The sequence below is a fragment of the Centroberyx affinis genome, unplaced genomic scaffold (assembly GCF_046629955.1).
Source record: "Centroberyx affinis isolate AG114_WGS23_722 - 3 ecotype Tasmania unplaced genomic scaffold, CSIRO-AGI_Caff_v1 ptg001951l_1, whole genome shotgun sequence".
NCBI lineage: Eukaryota > Metazoa > Chordata > Actinopteri > Beryciformes > Berycidae > Centroberyx > Centroberyx affinis.
The window spans coordinates 153,414-174,385 of record NW_027280308.1 but is presented as its reverse complement, the minus strand read 5'-3'; the positions used below and the strand labels follow the sequence as shown (position 1 = coordinate 174,385).

Below are 20,972 nucleotides of genomic sequence, written 5' to 3'. Positions count from 1 at the left end.
ATGATAATAGAGGAGGGTGAAAACAATGAGAAGGCAGGTTTGGCTGGTACTAGCTGGAAGCCAGTTGAAACCATTCAGGAATTGAACTGAGAATGAATGGCAAATTCCAATTCAATTCCTAGAGTTGGAGTTGGAACTGCACCCAGCTCTAATGAAACAGAATTGGAATGACAGGCAATAGAACTGAACTCTATTCAATTCCATTAAATTGAATGCCACTTCTAAGAGAGTTTCTTCCTCCCCGCCCCCCAAAGGCAGATTGTAATTCAAAACTCAGTGAAAGTGATCATAGGTATTTGCTTTTATTTTACTCAGGGACCTTCAATTCTTATATTTACCACATCCAATCATATAATAAGCCACAGCAGATTTCTTCTGTCTGTCTCTGCATGTTGTGGTCCCCGGTCAGTATGTTGTGGAGTGGGGTCTGGTAGGTCTGGTAGGTCTGGTATAGGTCTGGTAAAGCGGAACCCCAGTGGGCTGTGCACCGGGTTTATTTTCCAGGGGGGAGACTTTCAATTCAGAACCGATCATGGCGACTCTCGGCAGCAGTCGTGGAGATCGTCTCAGCAACTCTAACCATCAAAAGTCTTCTTTCGCCTCGCCAGAGAAAGTCCGAGAACTTCTCAATGAAGGAGTGTCTTCCGCAGACAGCAAATCTAATAGGTGTGTTTTTGAATAATCGCGTAGGATTTGTTTGATTTAACACGGGGTGAAGAACAACTTGCTGTTAGCTAGTTAGTTAGCCACTTAGCTTCACAGCTCTGCTACTTTAGCCGCCTCCAACCAGTGTAATCTGAAGAGGGGCAAGTCTCCACAGATTACCAGAGTTTGTAACGCCGCCAGGAGTTTGCTTGCTTCTATTTCATTCTGTAGTTTGCATTATGATCTGTACCTTTTTTTCATTTTTTTTGCAGGCTACCCTACAGGTTTGTTATGGTAGTGGTCGTTACATAATCAGCTCTGCACACAGCGCCGTAAATACAGATAAAGCGGGTGGGGGGCGCAAAAGATAGAAGCATTGCATCGTGGCATCTTTGTTACTAAGTTCTTGTGTACTTAGCAATTGATATTGTCCACTTTGTGCTGAGATGGAGCTGCTTTCCATTCATTCTCATTCTTCATTCTGCTGCATAAAGTTGCATTCAGACGGAGGATAACCCACTGCTTTACGGAGTTGGGAGCGTGATTACTTGAAATTCCTCTTTCCGCTAAAAACTCCAACCCCTTTCCCCTATCACTTCATCAATAGAAGTAGGCAGGTCTGCACTAGGCCTTCCTGCCTAGCTGTGCATATAGCACAGCACAGCACAGAAAGTCAGCTGATCACAACTATTTAACCAGTCACCTGTCAAGCCAAACAGAATGCAAACTGAATGTGTTGATGTTTTATATGAATTTCAGTTTTCAAGGGGATTTGAAAGTTGTGGAACCAAACAGCATTGCTCAAGCACCTTGTGAGGCGACCAACAAAGAAGCCTTTTTCTCAAGAGTGGAGTCCTATTCAATATCCTTTACTCACTTTGACACAACACAGACTGTCATGTTCATTCTTAAATTGTAACAGTGCACATAACCTGTATAATAACCTGTAATGGCAACACTTGCACTATGTTCCTGTTATTTCTTATTGTATAGCAGATGATATGAAACTTAAATGATCCCTGTGGGGAAAATGGGCTAAGTAATGATGAATATTATCCTATCGTTGTCTGTCTGAGTGAAACTTTCCTTAGCGCAGCACTGTTTGCGATGGGCAGGAAAGCCCCGCACGCTCTCCCCTCTGAGGTGTGCCAGATATGGCTGGATCAACATAGGCTGTGATATGCTCAAGTGCTCCAGCTGCCAGGCTTTCCTCTGTGCATCACTGCAACCGACTTTGGACTTCGAAAAATGTGAGCAAAACCGGCTGAAAGACCAATGTCAAAGCCAGGGCAAACATTAATTTGGCAGGGCTAGGCCGATACTGTCATTGCCAAACATTAAAGGTCACCATCTCTTTTCATATAGATGAATCCCGCATTGCAGAGATATCGAGGCAGCTGCAGACACAGCATGAGAAGTTTTGTCCTTGGCCTGACTTCCCATGTCCAGGTAAGAGCAACAGTTTTTTTTGTCGCATGCTTAAGAACAAAACATGAACTTTAATGTGATCAATCAGGTTCAGCTGGATGAATATTTTAGTTGTGTGTGTGTTACACATGGTGGTTACATGTGAAGGCTGCTGTTGTTTCAGAGCGGTTCTGGCTGGTCCCTGCCTCTGAGCCCTCAGCACTGCTTACTGCCTTCTTGGATCGTTTCCAGAGCGCCTGTCTCCTTGAACAGCAGCTGCCTGCCATGAAGCCAGAGCAGCTCAAATCCATGGTGAGGCAGGAAAACAGTCTGGTTCTTCTTCTAATTCCCTTTTTGAAAATTGTCAGAAACACTTCCTCAAAACAAATAATAACAATAAACTTTATGTCACTTTTGTAAAAACAAGAGTTTACAAAGTGCTTTACAGAGTGGCAATAGAAGTAAGGCACAAAAGACAAACAGTAAATTAACATCATGGAAAACAATTACTTAAAAGTAATCCTGTATAAATGCATCTTGAAAAAACATAACAAACTTTTATGTGTGGATGTATACAATTCTCAGAAAGACAACTGTGCACATGTAATTAGTAGTGGTTGTTTCCTTGCAGTCTTTGACTGAGGATGTCATCAGTGTTGTGCTGCAGCTGATCGAGGAAGAGCAGAAGAAACAGGGCGGCACTCCGTCTTCTGAACCTTTGGCCGTCCAGGTGGCTGCATGCATCGTTTCTCTCTGTGGCTGGGCTGCTAGGTGAGATGCAACTCCTTTTTTGTTACGCTTAACTCTTCCTAAGTTTTTGTCTGGTTTTATGTAACGTTTACCAAAGCACATGATTTGATGACACTATCCTTTGTGCCATAATCCAAGGTAAGCATTCATACAGAAGCCCAATTCAGATGTCAAAAGAATGATGTACAATATGTATGGTTTTCTAGCTGCATATAGGAAAAGTGGAATAAAAGGACAGAGGAGGCAATTCATAAACTGATGGAAACATGGTACAAATAATACAGCATCACCCTAATATCATGCCTGATCCATGGGTCTCCTTTGTATCTTCTCAGCCCGTCTCTGCGCGCCATGAACCTGCCCATCCTCACCTGCTCCTACTGCATGCGCAAGGTGGGCTTGTGGAACTTCTACCAAATGGAGGGAACGGGAGGCGAGGTAGACGCCTTTCCAAATACTCTAAGCCCCTCTGCCCAGACGCCGGGTCCCGCCTCAGCAGCCGCAGCTACACAGGAAGCCCAGGGGGACCGGTCTGCCTCCGCCTCACCCACTCCTGCCACAACCCCCTGCCGCATGAAGCTGAGGAGCCAGGACACCAGCCGCTCCGATCAGGTGAGCCTTGAGGAAATACGTTCACCATGTTCATGTACAACAATGGTCAGTGAAATCTTCAAAACAAAAACTTCTCGGCTGTGTCCTCACTTCTGCTGTTGTGTCCTACAGGGCGAGGGCACGTCGTCCCCCCTGGGGCTGCGCGCCCGCAGCAGAGACTCCCCCAGCCCCAACGAAGAGCTGCCTAGTCCCCTGACCAGGGGCAAGAGGAATGCGACCCGGGGCAGAGGACAGGGGGACAGTTCAGGGGCTGATGGGACAGCCAGCCCCCAACACACTCCCAAACGCCTGCGCCTCTCATCAGCTGGCGGTCCTGTAAGAGCTGGCTGCCTTTACTGCTGTTTTTACACCTTTTATTATGATCAGTGATTTTGTGTTTGAACTCAGGGCACAAGCTAGCCCCTAAATGCTTGACAATAATGTATATGATTTGAATGTTTGCATTCAAGACCGTGCTGTTTAACCTAAATGTTCCTCCTAGTTAATCTCAAAGAGGATCTTGCGTTGCATATTTGCAGGAGCTTTTACCAACGTCCTGCTTCTCTGTTACTTCAGGACGGCCCTCTGCACAGGAATGCATTCGACCCGCTCGCCCAGCACAGAGACTGGTGCCCCTGGGTCAATGTGGGGAAAGAGAACGCTAATCCAGGAGCCATCCCCTTACTGGACGGAGACTACGCACTGCATCAGCAGGGCTGGAAGGCTGCTCTGGACCTCCTCATGCCCATGAAGAAGAACTGCAACACAGGGGAACGCAGTCCGGCACAGGCAAGTCATAAGTTCTGATCTTGGTTTTTCAGATTTATTCGATAATGTTTCTGATACAAGAAAGCCTCCTCAGCAAGAATAATCTAATCATATCATCCTTATAAAAACTAATGTGTAGTAATACATATTCTAAATTACAAATTCATGTGACAGTGTAAGTATATAGTATACATTTTGGGCATAATAACAGAGAGCTTGTGCAGATCACCCAGTTTCAACAGTACCTGTTAATGAACTAGAGCTTTAGGATCTAGTGTTTTACTCTTTCGAAGACACCCTACCATTTAGTCCTGCATCTTTCATTCTTTAAACAATATCTGGCTTTTCTCTGTTCTCTCTCCCCCTCCAGGGCCCTCATGCCAAGTCTAAAAGGGTGTTTGCTATATTCCGTCAGTGGCAGGTATCCTCTCCATCTCAGTAGACTCTGTTTCTACCCCAAGAGCGTGGCAACACTCTGAACTGACTCATCCTCTTCTTTGTGGTACCGAGTTTGTAGAACCACCGACAAGGAGTGTCATATCAATGTTTGTCTCCCATCCCTTTAAGTCGTGTTTACAGCCAAAATGTTTCTGGAGGGAAGGGAATTTGATGGTGTGTTTAGTCAAAAAGATGATTGTCGTCTCTGTGAACAATGAAATACGTGAAGGTTGCCTGTGTGGCGTTTGGAAAACATTTTAATTCTGCTGCATGGATGGATATTGGGATGTGCACCTACCAGGGGATATCTAGGCCTTGCATCATGTGGATTAATAGACAGATGTCACACATAGAACACATCTGAGCATATGAAATGGGCCACAGGCAAGGAATCTACTATTAACCTCACATGAAGTCTGCTTGGGGAATCCTTCACGAGATCACGAGGGTCTGGAATGGATTTCTATGAAATACAAGATACGAGGAATCCCTGATCATGAGAACAGGCCAAATGGCTTGACACTGGAAAGGCAATGTTTACCTTCAAAGTATGTTGAGTCATTTGAGGGAAGGGTAAACATTAACTTCAATTTAGCAAAAACTGTGAGGAAGTCCTTTTTGTGTGTACTATTTGTGCTTTTTTCTAGACTGCATTTACACATGTAACTACAGGTTGTACAACCTTTGAACTAAATTGTTAAAAGGCAATTTAGTTATGAGTCCTTTTTTAGGGAAAAAAAAAAGTCCTTTTGGAGTGGTGGTATTTTTTTGTTTTGTTAATGCTGTTTTGTTTTAATTTGTTAATATCATAGGTATCACAGGCAGGTAGAACCATGTGCCATGGATCTCCAAACATGCTTTGGATTAGAATCCAGTTGTCTGTAAATCCATTTTGCCTTCCTGTGACTTCTCATAGCTAACGCAGTCCCCTCTATCATGCATGCGCTTTCATCTCCTTAGAATATCCTAAGGGGTTTTAATAAAAAACACTTTTTTTGAAAGTTTCTTTTTCACTCCGCATTTTGTTCTTCTGCATTCTTTTAAATATGAAAGATAATAAAGGATAAATTGGAAATGTTCTCTAAAATGATTGTATTGTCAATTAAAGGAACGTATTTTCAGAGGCTTGAACTAATCAGCTTGGCTCTTGATGTAAGTGTTTTGCTACTTACTGTTGCAGCTTACGCAATGGCCATGACTTCTCAGAGGTTGCTCAGTGGTTTCACATTGGTGTTACATGGGGTCAGCTCATTTATTCCATTGGCAGTGGACTGTTGCCTTCCAGCACTCTCCCACTGGCAGCCATTTTGCTGTCTTTAAAACAGCATCTGCACCTCTCACTGTAGAGAGGGCTGGCAGTTGCATCAAAACTATGTTCCTGAGAATTCTTCATTTTGTATAAATGACTGTTAAGCTGGCTCCACTGACTGTAGTCTCATAACTGTTGATAATAGTGAGGAGACAAGAAAAACATTGCTCGTATGAGAGCGTGTCCTGGGAGCAATGGTGTATTTATAGCCATGGCTGTGCGCTTGAAAACATTCTCTTGATTAGGTCCCATTTGTATCTTGTTATACTGGATATTTCATCTTCATTTCAGTCTGTTTCAGCTACTTAACAGTGAGAGAGAAAGAATCAACCCTAGTTCCTTCTCTTTCCTAAAAACAGACTACATCTACAAGTGTGATAATTTAAGTGCAGCAGAAAGTGAGTGCTGTACATGCTGAAGCTGGTGTGCCCTCCCCTCCTACTGTTGGTATGGCTGAGAGAATCTGCTTTTCAAAGGACTGTCAGCGGTAGCCAGCCATTTGGGGGTCTGCCCTGCCATCCAACATCTGTGTGCGTCACATATCCCTGGGGGAGAACAGGGGAACAGGCAAGATCTGGATTGAGCCACAGCCACAATATTAAGAGGGTAACTTTCTGAAGTGCTCAAGTGAAAACCCTGGAAGAATGTGTCTTTCCCCACTCTCAGTGCTTGTTGCTGTTGAAAAGGAGATCTCACAAAGGGGAAAATTATCATTAATTAATTTTCTTGGGTGTTTGAATGTTTGGGGGGTTTGCTGAGTTTATTGTACTGGCAAGATAAGGAGAGAAACAATAGTCCATTGGATCCACAGAAAATGAAGCCCACTCTTGTCTTTTTGACCCTGTGTATGGGTAGGTTAGTGATAGACTGGCTTGCAGAGGGCCAGGGGCAAAGAGGTGAGACATCAAGCTGGCTAATGCAGCATTATGGAATATTCCAGCTCTAGAGATGACACAAAACACCTCATAAGAATTATCTTTTTGATGACGATTGAGAAAACACCTAAGATTCATACAATTCTTCAAATAGACAATTGCAGTATAATTGATGTCAAATGGCAACACAACAAAATATCAAAACTACAATAACACTACAAAAATGGCCATTTATGGTGACGTTTGGTCGCACATATATGACGTCGTCCGCGGAGGGATCGCAGCTTGTCAGAGCGCTGAGAGACAGTGAACAGCAGAGGTCTAACGTTAGCTCAGCTACTGATCAGGACAGAGAGGCATTGAACTGTGAGACATTTCGCTGTAAACATTTTTGAAAGCAAATGTTAACTTTCGGATAGTACAGTTAGCTAGACTATCTAGCGTTTGAGGGGCTAGCTATCAGTTTACTTATCGGTGTTCTACGGTGGAATAGCAAAAATGTCGTCTCCAAGTCCGGGTAAAAGGCGAATGGATACCGATGTGGTGAAACTGTATCCTTTCTGAACATAAACAACAGTCTCAATCGCTGTCTAGTTAGCTATGTGCTGGTAGATTTGGAAATGTGATATGAGCAAAACATATTCTCTGATGTCTCTAATTTGCCTTGCAGGTGTTTGGTAACCCAACGTTTTCACAGCTTTAATTGTCAGTGCCTGGTATTTTATGTAAACAATATTTTGCTAGCAAAGCCTACTGTTAGCTATTTCTGTCCTGCTCAGCTCACAGCGGACCTTTAGTCGCTGATTGGGACAGTTGCATTAGCTAATCAAATCGGTCCCGTGTCCTTTCAACATTTTTCCAACTCTGTATTTTTGGTAACATTCACGTTAGCTGGCTAGCTTGCTGTGCATAGTCGAAAATGACTGCAACAGCCGATTCCCCTTTTCCTGGAATGTCTTTCATCTTGTTGCACCACGAATTTTACAGATCTGGCAGCGGTAGGCGAATTTAAAAGACATTATGGCAATTCAGTTTCTTTGTCGAGCCTGTTGTTGTCAGGGGAGTTAGTCACACTGGCCCCTCTACACGTTGACAGAGCTTGTTTACATAACGTAAGGCTAACTGAAAATGCTGCTGCCTTTGTTCTCTAAGACACATTGGCAGAAACGTTAACATTAGAGCAGTATGTATAGCGTCCTGAGGCTTGGCTTTGCTTTGTAACCTTAGTAAGGCTTTGAAATTGTGTTGCATCTGCCACTTGAAATGTACCTTGTCACGCAGCTGAGCTGGCTGGCTAGTCTGCTGGTTAATTTCAACATCAAAATGGCCACCTGATCTGTGTATCTCACTGTATTTTAATGTCTGCAGGCAGATATATGGATGGGTAACTAGTATAATTTTAGAGTGTTGTATTCTGTTGTTTCATAAGTACTGAAAATGGAAAGTGACAGCAGGTGTCATGAACATGCATTGTCCTTTTCACTGTGGAATGCTCTACTTTACATGCATAATAGCCTACATCTAGTGTGTTCCCTTTTCAAGTCATTGCCATTACTGTTTACTTTTGTATTTGGGATATTTTTTGTTCAAGTCACTTAGGGCTGACCGAGGGAGTTCTAAAAATGAATCATAGTGACACATTTTCAATCCCTGCAATGTTCTAGAAGAGCAGTATGAACAAGTTGTTTTGTTTTGTCCCAGCACAGTGGAAACCAGCTTAATGATTGGGTAGTCTGTTACTAGCCGGAAACCACAAGAGGGAGGGACTTAAAACAGCTGATGGGACGGCAGTAGCGCTTAGTCAAATATGGGGCTAGAACTGGGCTGGTTAAAACAAACCAAAAACAAGGCGAAGTTGGCTCAAAAAGATCAACATAATGGTTGAAAAGTTGGAAAACCTTGACAGTTACTTTGTTTTTGAGAAACCCCTCTCTCAGTTGTTTTTACTTAAAAGTAGACCTATCCTACTTGACTTGTGCATTTTTGACCCAGTATTTCATAGTGCATAGTACTTCATACCATCATGTTATAATTGGAACTGTAATGTCATTTTATTGTTAGCCTGTACTTTTGAGCCTGCATGTGGCTACAATATGTGACATACACATTGACAAGAAGGCCTCAGCCCTATATTTGCCTGGCAATGGTCGGAACTCTTTGCAACATTTAATGAAATAGTCACGGAGAAGGCATTGGGAGTGTTGTGTTGCACTAAGACTGTACACAGTGTCTGTCTGTGTGTCATCCACTTTCTAGCTACTATTCTGTTGTTATTTTGGCCTGCTGCCTAAGGCATTTGTGTAACGTCTGCTAGCTAGCAACAGTGCTTGTTTGAGCAAGTTTAAGCTCCCCCCTACTCCACTCTACTTCCATGTAGGCTATGGCAGCCATGACAAAGTGCAGCAGACAGACAAGAGTGATTGCAACACATACACACAATCTCTCGCTCTCTTGTCCACACACACACACACACACACACACACACACACAGCCCTGCAGCACTGGGGGTAGTCTCCACTCTCTCCTGAAGCTCTCACTCACTGACAGGCGAGAGCAGGTTTGCTGGGTGCCACCTGCTCAGTTACATACAACGACCTGTGTGTGTTTAAAGCTACCATGGGTAGACAAGTGTTGAGAAAGACGGCTATGTGTGTGCACATGTGTTTGCATGTAGGTCTATAGGATGGAGGTTTGACTGGGCTACATAAGTGAGCTCACTGTTGACTACTTGTTGGGTTGAGGGAAGGAGGGCTCTGGGTTACTGGCCTGGGCAGCAGTTCCTTCCTTCTGTATGTGTCCCTGGAGCAAAACTAGCAGTAACAACCTCCTCTCTGTGCTCCCTGTCCCTGCGTCTCCCCCCGGTGTAACCAAAACCCGAAACTCACACCGGCTTTTAGACAGGAGCAGCTCCTCTCTTATGGGCTGACACTGAGAGCCCTCACGCATTAATTTGCTGTGGCCACCGGAGAGCTGAGAATCTAGAGCGGGGCCCATTAAATTCATGAAAATGAATGTTAGAATGACCTCGGCATGCAGTATCACTGGGTTTAAGCTTCATCCTAAGCCAGGTAGAAGGATGGCAACCTGCTTTTGACACCAAGTGTACAATCCCTATATTTGCATGGCAATGGTCTGAACTCTGCAGCATTTAATGAAATAGTCATGGAGAAGGCATTGGAAGTGTTGTGTTACACTAAGACTGTACACACTGTGTCTATCTGTGCGTCCTCCACGCTCGCCATCTCACACTTTGCAAACTTACAGTCTTAAGTGGCAAGGGACATCTTGTTTATTAGGCCAGTTCCTGCCAAACCGTAGGCCTAAACTGCCTTAAATCATATTTATTCTTTAGCGGCCTGCATACCTTTTCAATGTTGCTCTTTGGTCATGTTCTTGGACATGGTACTTAAATTTTGGAACATGATGTTCTTAGTTGAGTATGTTGTTCCAAAAGCTTTACATTCAGGTTATTGTGTGGAGCTGAGTGCAGGTATCGTGTAGGTAGTTGTGCTGTTATTCTCATTTATTCATTATAGGCCTACTCTCTTTACAAATGCTATTGAGTAGTAAGCTCCTGGAATTTGAGCACAGGTAGATTACAAAAGCCTAGGCCTATTGTGAGTGCTAACACAAGCCCTGATAGTATCTGTGACACAAGGCCTATGGATTGTAAAGCACAGAATGGGATAGAAATGGAAAATGTGTAGGATTATCTGTACGACAGTTTGAAGATTTAGAGGCAGCTTATACAAAGAGGATTCATATAGTCTTGAAAAACCTGAAAAATGTAAGAAATTTATGTATAACTGAGTATTTTGTATATGGTGTTTCTGAGGCCACCAAAATGATACATTTCTAAAAAGTTATCTTAGGTTTTTCATGGAAATCTGTTGATAATATTTTTGCTTCCCTCAACCAGTCAATTGTTGTTGACTGGTTGAACTTGACTTGCTTGTCACCTTTAAAGGAATGCCCAAATTTCCTGATTACATTACTACAGATGTAGTTATATTTAGAGCTTGGGGCATTCAAATCAGTAATTTATCAAAAAATGCAGTGCCACTGCTAAATATAGGTCATGGAGATTGTGCTTTACGCCATATGAAAGTCAAGGCTTTTGATTATCCAAAATGTATAGGCACCCTGCAACAAGACTAAGGAGAACTAAAGAGTTATTAACATAACATCAAGGGACAGAGTGAGGGTTTGAGACTTCCTGTCAAATCAATGAACCAGCTTTGCTCAGCCCTTTGAAGCAGCACTATTGAACCTTAGCCTACTTTGGTCATTGTTGAGGCTGTTTTTCTCATGAAGGTCTTATCTTTTTAATGGCGTGGGCCTGAAGACTTGAGGTGAGCGTTTGTTCATAGATGAAAGCTCATTACGTCAGAGGGCATGTTGAGACATTTTTTTAATGTAAACTAAACTGCTTCTCAGCTGAGCTGTTGAGGTTTCCAGTTGCTGCCGGAAGGCCTAAAAGTGATTGGATAGCAGTTCTGTGAAGCATGGCACCAGTGAATTATATGGGAGATGGGTGGGGGGGTTGTTGGGAGGGGGTTTGCATGCTTCATCGGGCCCAGTATCCATCATAATACCTGGCATCACCACCAGTGTATATGGCTCTTCGTCCTTTTTTCCCCAAATCAGCATCTTTGGGTGAGAAGGGCATGTTGTGTATCACATCTGTACCTTTGTGTATCGCACATTTTTTTAAAGGAACCTTTGATATTTTTTTCCTGAAGTGACTGTTGAAGCAGCACTTGGGTTTTCGGTGAGCCTTATTTTATTTAGCTGTCCACAGCAGGGGGGTAGGCTCGTAGGGGCAATGTCCACCTCCTTCTTGCTTATTAGACCGTCCTCCCCCACTCCCTTCCCCACCACAACCCTCCACCCTCCCTGAGTGGAATACCAATCCTGGGCTTTATCTGCTCTCGGCTTGGCGTTTCGGCCCTATTGTGCCCTCGTAGCCTGACATCCGGACAGCATCAGCAGCGAAGTCTTTTGTCTTTCCCGTTTACAGGAGCCCCTGTGACCTCCACCTCCCGCTGCTGTGTCAGACCATGTCACACAGTCACAGGCGGCTAATCTGCACCCAGCTCTATTATTGCAGGGCTGAACCAACTGGACACAGTTGACTGTAGGGAAGGAGCCAGCCAGTTCTCTGCCTGCTCCTGACTGAGAGATGGATTGAATGAATAGGAGCATGTTGAACCCGTGATGCGAATGGGGAAAGCTCTGGTCTGGTGATGCAGCTGCATAAACTAACAGTATGCTATGTTATTGTGGTCTAATAGAAGGAACTTCATAGTAGTAGGTGCATACAAGCTGTCATGGTACTTGGAGTTTACAGATAATCTGCTAGCAATGGTACCACTTAGTAATTCTTACCATTTTACAGTATGTTGACAACAGATAAGTAAAGGTCACATGATGAACAAAAATATAAAATAGATGTTTAGATTTGGTTCACCAACAATCAAACATATCAAAGGTTCCTTATATAATATGTGGTTGTGATGGGATGACAATTACAGGAGACTGGTGTTTCAGTGGGAATCTGTGACAGGAGACGGTGGTTTAATGCAATAGGGTTTATTTTTTCTCCACTTAGCCCTGGCTAGGTAGGTATAGACCATACTGTTGACCCTGAAACCCAGATATCGCTTTCTGGTCCATGTTCATTGTGGCTCATGGTTAATATTTAATCTGTAGTAAGAAGCTCAAACACTGACTTCAGTTATCTAGGGAATTGCCCACCTACTGTACATACTGACAGTGTGGAATAATCAGGCTAAACTAACTAATATATTGTTTTACTGTACTTCTCATGAAGCTAGATTATGGCCGGATGATTTTGGCAGAAATATGTTATTTTTCATAACGATATTTGACTGTATTTGGTTGTTCTAATACAACGGGCACTTTATGAAAAGAACTTGAGTGTATATCAACACAAGTTCTTCTATTTTCAAATTGTTTGCCCTTGACGCTTTGCTACAAAAGAAGGAAAACTGACAGACACTGAATGTACAAAATATTAGTTACATCTTCCTAATATGGAGTTGCAGCCCCTTGTGCACAATCCACATCTCAATTGTCTCAAAGCTTAAAAATCCTTCTGTAACTTTATCTCCTCCTTTGTGATTGGTATAAATTTAATAAGAAAAATCAACAAGTAATAATGGTTTTTACCTGGATTCACCTCATCAGTGCACTTGATGAAAAGTTGGTGCCCTTACTATTTGTACATTCAGTGTGTGTGTATATGAAAACAGCCAAATATATTTGATATAAAATATAAATATGTTGTTGACAATGGTATTGTAACAATGTATACCTTTGTGTGGATCTTTACTGTTATACTTAAAAATATGGTATATCATCCAGCCCTAACCAAGATCCTGCACTTTGTCCATTCATTTGCCCATGAATGACCATAAGGTAACCTAGTAAATTATGGGTGAGGCCCTTTATAGTTGGGGGGCCCCCACCTTGATTGACAGTCCTGTTTTTCGGGGTCCAGGAGCAAGGCGTTCTGACAGTAGGAGATTTGAGGCCCTCACTGTTAATCCCACAGTGCAAACAGTGAAGCTTCCTGTACGCATGGCTGAGTTCTCTCAGAAAAACAGATGGACTGAAGTTCCTCTCTTTGTTTCGCGTGATTCTTTTTTTTCTGGCACTGGAGAGCTCAGCCTGCCTGTGTCGCTCACGTGCACTGCTGCTCCTATGTAAAAAACCTTAAGAAGTGGCAATGGGCCAGCTACACATTTGATTATATGATGGAGTATAGGCCTATCACATTGAATCCAGCCCTCTGAAATGTATCTATCTTACTATAAGCTCAGCTTCTCAAATGGTATCAGCTAATAGCCTAGATATGAAGCAAAAAGAGGCCTTATCGTGAGTGGAACCTACACATAGTCAGTCCTATCCACACCCTATACTTGGCTCTATCTGACGATCTGCCTCTTTGTGTCTCTCGTCTGTATCAGCTTGATAGAAGTAGCCCTGTGCGTGTGTGTTTGTGTTTCACACTCTACTCAAAACCTAGGTTTGTCTACCACAGTGGCAGCTTTGTCAACATTCGAGTGCTGAAATTCAGTGCCCCTCTTTTTTTTTTTCTTACAACAGACAGCCAAGCTTGTTGTCGTCTCGTCTGTTTGGAGATTTGCTCATTAGACAATTGCCTGGGATTCAGGCCATTGTTTCTTCTGCCCTGGCTCAATAACAGAGTTTTCATGATCATTAATGATCATATCCTGTATACACACACACACACATGCACACACAGTGCTGTTGCTGTAAATAGACTGTTGATTTAGTGAAGGGTTGAGAGGAGGAGCAGCTCAGGGATTCATGTTTGATTGCGGTGGGTGGGCTCTCATCTCTCACCAGAGAAGACAAAGAACTCACCCTGTGCCGTACTGTACTGCTCCAGCTCCCATCCAGTGAGGTAGCCAGCAGCTAGCCTGGTATATGTAGGCCTCTCTCTAGTGGGAACCAGATCTGCATTGCAATGTGGTTATGATGTTCTTGGTTATCTGCGGAGCATTGAGCTGTTTGTTTTGTTTCATTCTCTTTTGCTTTTAGAGCAGGCTTAGAAAATGCACATATTGTTTCAGTGCGACTGCATATTGAAATGAAAATGAAAATCTTGGATTGTGAAGACAGCTTTATTCATATGCATTGTCAGCTGTTATTATAGTGTTAGTTCAAAAGGCTCATCCTAAGGTGTGGGAGCTTCAGGGGCGGTTGGTGTGTGTCTGTGTTTTGTGTTTTTTGTCTGTTACTCATCTCTAGATGAGGTGAGAAATGTAGTCTGTCAGTGTTTTGAATGAGAATGGGAAATGTACACAGGTTCAACATGTTAGACTGGCTATTGAAATGAATACATAGACATAAGCTTTACATAAGCTACTTCCTCTACTATTGCATTGCAAGGTAACAGACGTATATTCCAGTTGATGGCACAACCTCTCTCGTCATATCAAATGTTTCATAAAATGTCAGATGTTTACCCTTCATTTTCAAAGCGGAATGTGAAACTGAAGTATTCATGGACTTATCTTCCATCCACTGCCCAGTGAGTGCAGTATGTACTTAGCAGCTAAAAGGCATTTACATTTGGATTTCAGTGAGTCAGACCTTTGGGGCCATATGTCCATTGATATGTAAAACATGCTGTGAGGTTTTCTTTTAGCGCAGGCCGCACACACTGGCACCCAGTCCTCCATCAGTATTCAAACACTTAATGTGTCAGGAGGAGCTAGATGCTTCCAGAACAGACAGTCTGAACTCAGCTTTACCAGCTTTACCAATCTTGAAATGTTGAAAGGAGAGGTTCATTAGTTATGATTCAACATTATGAACATATTACCTGACTACTGTAAAGGGGCATACTTTCGCTGCTATGCTTTTCTGAAACACATCTGAATGCGTGACCCGTCCAAAGTACAGAGTGTTACCATTAAACAGCCAAACATTATTTTACAGTGTTTTGCTGTAAAGAGATGAGAACAGAGCAGGAAACTAATCTACTTGATTTCATCTAACTGACACAATGGCAAGTAGTTCCCTAAACTGACTCTTTCACCAGCCAAATATAACCTGTCACAGAAGCTGGTAGAGTAGAGGAGATTAGCAGCCAAAATTCTCCAGCATTTGGCCTGTGGTCATTTCCCACCCAGGATAAGAATAGAATGGGGAATAGCAGCAGCCCAATGCCAAATGACAGTTTAGCAGGTTTCTGCAAGTCTCAGTATGATAAGATTACTATATTGTGGAGGGCTATTTTATATTGTATAGAATACTCTCTACTTAACCTAAACTTTTTTTTTAGCTATAGCCTACATTTCTTTTTGGCCTACTTCAGTTGTTGTCATCAAACTGAGCTCCAAGGCAAAACAAAAGCTGTGTTGCATTTCTCAATATAGTATATATAGCCTAGGCCTTGCTATTGTAGTTTTTTGACCTTAGGAACTTGTGAGTGACTATTTGAAAACCTAAACTGCTAAAAATACAGCCTGTAGAAAACCAGCCAACTATGATGTCGTATACCAAACTTTAAATTACCCACAAGGTTTATTTTCCCTTTGCTTGGGTTGTTTATTTTTCACCTAAGAAATTCTGTATTTCTTCAACTGCAGTCCAGTTCATTTACTAGTTGTGAGGAAATATGTTAGGATGAAAGAGATGATCTTACTGTATGTGTTCTTAGTAGCAAGCACAGGTTATTGTGAGGTGATGGGCCTTGTAGCCTTTTTTGAAAATCTTGACTTGATGGCTGCAAGTCCCAAAGCCTACCCTCCATAAAGTTTGTTGTGGACAAAGTTGCAGACACTAGAGGAGGTAGTTTTTCTAGGTCTATTCATAATGTGGATCTGCATACTGTAGGTATTTGTAAAACATGAGTTGTATCAGGACTATGCTAGCCTAGTCTCTGAAGGATTAGGCCACTCCTCATGGCTAATTCATTTGTTTTGTTTCCACATAGAACAATCACATGTGCTTAATCTGTTTACAAGTACACTATTTGTGTTGTACTGGGGGCTATTAAGACCCTAGCGTCCCTGAGCTAGAGGGGACAGAGTGGAGAGCCAGCACACGTTCCTCCCCCGAGGCATGGGCAGGAAAAAGGGGAAGTGAGAACAGCTGGTGAAGGGCTGCAGGCCTGTTACTGTCCTACCGGTCCACCTGCATTCACTTATCAGAGAGGGCCAGGCCAGTCATGGACAGCCGGGGCCCCAACGCCTCTGAGGAGAGCCGAGAACAACCAGCCCATACATTGACAGGGAAGAAACTAGGCTAAGGAGCGGTGGCTGTTACAGAGCCTGTCAGAATCAGATTTGGATCCATGAATAACTGGAGGCATTAGTGTCTTAATTATGAGAGTCCAGTACAGTGAAGGGTACCACAATTCCCAAATCAGTCAAGCAAACATGCAGTTAAACTCCTTATTACTGCACTGTAAGCAAGGCAGCAACTGCCATAGCTCTGCTCTATCAACGGCCGCCACCCATCTGTAAAGAGCACTAAGCAGACATTTGTGAACTTTGAATCCTGTGAGGCAGCCTATTAAGTGAAGCAGGCTTGATGATTAGCTACCTTTTTAGCTGTCATGCTTTTTCATAGTTTTCCATTTTCAGCCTCTAGTTAAATAGGGCTTGCAAGACTAATGACATTTTGTCACTGATTTTGGTTGATCTTACTTTGTAATAGCCTTGAAGACTTCTTCCGTAGCCTAGATTTTACTTCGGTTTTCAGCCAGTGTAAAGCTTCACTAACCTGCTGGGCTGCACTCTTCTATTCAGTGAGAGCTAGAATTTAAGCCTAGGTCAGATCGAAACACTGTTCATATCTTGCCCAATGAGGGCAGTTCAGACTAAATGACCCGCCTGCTTGCTGTCCTGTCTGGAATCTTTTGACACTACACAGCAGGGCAAAATTGGGGCGTCACACACATGAAAACGAGGGATCATGCACTACCCTGATTTTGTCATTGAAAAACATTTTCCCATTCCTTCAGGACAGTTCAGTGTCACTGAAGGAATGTTGATAATAGATGTTGATAATTTATTGTGTCATGGTAGAGAAGTTTCAGTCTACATTTACATTACAACTGTATTTTGAAGTGGCATTATTATAAGGATAACATTGAGGAATTTTGTCTGAGACTTCTTTCACTTAATTTGTAAATGCATACTTGTATGGATTGATTGATCCAGGCCGGTTGCCATGTTATACCATTTTATGAGATTTATTCCTCCAAATAAATTTGTGTAGCAACTTGTCAAGAGTGTAGCAAGTGGAGTTGCGGATCTCTACTGATGTAAACTATCTACATGAGTGGGAGTTGTTGGTGACTTCTCTTCTGGTGCATTCTCTTTTTCTTCCCCCTTAAGCTAAACTCCCATTGGATGTTGCGAGTGCCACTCAGATTTCAGTCTTGGCGAGTCTTGGACCGCTTCACACTACACAAACCTGGCCATACTGGGAGTGACAAAATAAAACACATTTTGTTGTGGGGCTCCGACTGGTCTGGGGTTGTTGGGAGGGCCAAAGTCTACAGACTTGAGCCCGTTCACACAACAGAATAATCTGCATGACCTGAGGAGTGAGCTGGGGATGGGGGCACTCCTGTCAGTCAGGATGGTCCAGTCGGGCTTTGAATCTGCATTAAAATCATCTCGTATGACCCGGCCTTAATGAGGAATAAAAGAAAGCAAACAGTGGGGAGACAAAAGCTAGTCTCACAGTATTAGGGGGAGAATGAGAGAGATGGAGAGAAGGAGAATGTTGGAGTGGGTCAGTGGGGTTGGCTGGAGACGGCTGCAGGGAGAACGATGTTTGTTTGGCATGGAGCTGATTAAATCACGCTCTCACAGCAACTGCCTTTCTATCTCTCTCTCTCTCTCTCTGCCTGCTGTGGCCTGTACCCAGGATGGTTGCCGTGCTACACTAGCAGCCTGTGTTCCCAGACTGTTTAGTATAGTGGAGGTCACACACTAATCCTGCTTGGCACGGTGCAGTACGCTAATACACACGAAATCGGATGCACACACAAACACATGCACACAGACACAGGCTATGCACACACCAGAACCTTGTGCACACCTGTAGAGATAGAGGTGTATGTATCCTGGCAGAGGCCGCATACAAGCAAGCTCGATTACACTCACACAGCTACGCACACACACTGACCAAAATTGTATGTGCATCCAACTACATGTGTACCCGAAATCCATTTTTTTTCTCTGTCTCTCTCTTTCAATAAGGCCCCATATCAGAGAGTGGGCATTGGGCCCATCATGTGAGGAAGAAGAAGAAAGAACAGCATTGTTGGTGGTAGGGTGCTGGTATAGAGTTTGCCGCCTGCTCCATTATTGTATTTCAGATGTAGTAGGCCTCTTTCTGCTCTTCTTTTTGCATAATGGAGTTTATGCTCTCATAAATATAAGCCTCCTCTCTCTCTCTCTATCCCTCTCTTTTTGGCAATGCATCTTAGTATGTGCATTTCTTTTGGTAGTCAAAGCATGTGTCTCTTTTGGTGGAGGAAACCTACTCCATTGCTCTCACCCCGAGGACTGCTGCTATATTTCCTGCCTTTCATCTGCAAGACCTTTGATTGTACATGGTGGCCAGAGAGTGTGTGTGTGTGTGTGTGTGTGTGTGTGTGTGTGTGTGTGTGTGTGTGTATGAGAGCGAGAGAGAGGTTGACGCTTCATAGTTCCTCATCTGTAATAGAAGGTTCACGCTTAAAACAGGTTACTGTCTGGGGAAGTTTCAATGTTAACAGTGTTTTTGTTGCCCTTAGTACCAGGTAAATTGACAGCCAGCAAATTTACATCACACCGACTTGCTGTCAGCGTGCAGTTGGCCCAATGTAGGCAGTCTCACCTCTCTGAGACAGTGTTGTATTCCCTGTTGGCAGTAGGTAGCCTAAATATTTGCCTTGCTATTAAAGCAGACCAGTTTGTAGCCTCATCCCATTGACCAGTGAATAGACCTATCCCTTTTGCCCATTGAGAGTGGATGGAGAATTCAACCACCCTGTGCTTACCCTCTGGCCACTAGTGCACTATTTTATGCTAACTGCTGCCTACACTGATTTCAGTCATGTATAATAGACATTCACATGTGCGCACGTACACACACACACACACACACACACACGCAGGCCAAGTCACCATCATGGGCTGTTGCCTGCGGTCCACAGCAATGATGTCATTCACATCCACAGATCTGCCTGTGAGGCTGGATCAGCATTCACCAGGCTGAACTCTTTCTCTCATTTTCTCTGCATCACTATCTCTCCACTGCTCTTTCATCATCACTCTGTCCATGTTTCTTTCACTTCACTGTTTGTCAGCCCTCTCTGTCATCTTCTCGTGCGCTTGCTTACTCCCCTGCTTCATCACTCTCACTGGCTGTGTGGTTGGCTGACCTTATTGTGCCCTCTCTTTTTATATTCCTCTTTCCCCCTGGCTTTGGGGGTCACTGACTATTAATGACAGTGTTTCCCATGCAGACTTCTTTGCTGCACCACAATATAAGACAGGCTCACCACAAATACATTTCCCTATCTGATAAAAAAAAAAACACATTAACACTGACTATTAATGACAGTCCTTTTCACTGCTGAGTTCTGCAAATGACTGTAAAACCCAAGGGAAATGCTGAATGTGATCCTCTCTGCTAGCCTGTTGCCTAGCACTCTCCATCTCTTTGGTATTCTTTGACTTACTGCCTCTCCCTTTATTTATCCCTAATCGGCCTAGACGCTCCATACCTTAACTTGAAAAGGTTTGACTTAAAGCTGGCGGATTCAGCAGGTGGTCAGTGTGTTGTATGCTGAGAAATAAAGGGTCTAGTCTGGCCTGCTGTGTCAATTTGGTGCTTTTTAATCTGGTTTTTATGTGCCCAAGACATAGGGCTGCACCATGTTGTCTAAAAATTGTACAGCAAATTCTTTGTGCCGACAGTTGTTGTGATACATGTGGGCACAGCTTCCACCCCGTCTTTTTCATAACTTGGAAACATGCAAAATAGATGATAAAAAATTCACTTTGTTTTGAAGTGGAACTTGCAGTAGTCAGTATTGAGGGTTTTTGATTCATTATATCGCCCTGCTGGGAGGTTTGATCAGAGGATGGTTTTGAGCTTGCCTTCCTTCTCCCTCTCTCCCTCTCTTCTTTCTTTTCAATTATAGTGCCTTCACTTCACCAAGTCAACAGCTACTGTCTCCAAAAAGGGAAATGTTCAAGTGTAGTTGACACCACATTGTTTGACACAGTGCTGTTTATGATGAACCATCATGTTTGTTTTCCCTACTTAGCAAGCGGTTGGTCAGGACAGGATATTTTAAGCCTGGGTCAGACAGGGATAGTGGCCTGAATGGGCCAAAAGGAAAACAAGATATGTCTAGACCACACCCGAAAAGGTTTTTCACTGCATATTTTTACACTCAAGACTTTGGATTTGCATTACAAACTCAGGAATCAGGGTAACATTGACCTTAGCCCTGGGATAAATTTGTTTAGCTCCAGAGCTAAGTTGGCACTGACTTCTCAGAGCGCACCCCCAAAACTTAGCCCCAACTGTGTTGTGAAAAGGAGGGAGGAGGGCTGTTGCCTGCCCTAGACTGAGAAAGTGGCATCTTAGAAACTTTGGCTCCAGGGCCATCACAGAGC

General features: G+C 43.3%; 2 protein-coding genes across 3 annotated transcripts in view; both read left to right on the top strand.

Moving 5' to 3' along the window:
- The first annotated feature begins 532 nt into the window (after positions 1-532).
- Positions 533-5,657, top strand: zc3hc1 (zinc finger, C3HC-type containing 1). Its single transcript, XM_071530656.1, has 10 exons — positions 533-666; positions 1,405-1,507; positions 1,745-1,895; positions 2,011-2,094; positions 2,237-2,364; positions 2,684-2,823; positions 3,138-3,414; positions 3,526-3,729; positions 3,970-4,182; positions 4,532-5,657. The coding sequence occupies exons 1-10, from the start codon at positions 533-535 to the stop codon at positions 4,601-4,603; spliced, it is 1,506 nt and encodes a 501-aa protein (XP_071386757.1). The 3' UTR covers positions 4,604-5,657.
- Positions 5,658-7,090: 1,433 nt separating this feature from the next.
- Positions 7,091-20,972, top strand: part of ube2h (ubiquitin-conjugating enzyme E2H (UBC8 homolog, yeast)) — a 28,285-nt gene continuing 14,403 nt past the window's right edge. For both annotated transcript variants that reach the window (XM_071530658.1, XM_071530657.1), the window contains exon 1: positions 7,091-7,334. In XM_071530658.1, coding sequence (XP_071386759.1) covers positions 7,282-7,334 — 53 coding nt within the window. In that variant the 5' untranslated portion in view covers positions 7,091-7,281. The remainder of the gene's footprint in view (positions 7,335-20,972) is intronic.

Coding starts and splice junctions, on each gene's coding strand:
- zc3hc1 (XM_071530656.1), top strand. CDS start 533: ATGGCGACTCTCGGCAGCAGTCGTGGAGATCGTCTCAGCAACTCTAAC. Junction 1,508..1,744: donor CAAGAGTGGAGTCCTATTCA/ATATCCTTTACT, acceptor TTAGCGCAGCAC/TGTTTGCGATGGGCAGGAAA. Junction 2,095..2,236: donor GCCTGACTTCCCATGTCCAG/GTAAGAGCAACA, acceptor CTGTTGTTTCAG/AGCGGTTCTGGCTGGTCCCT.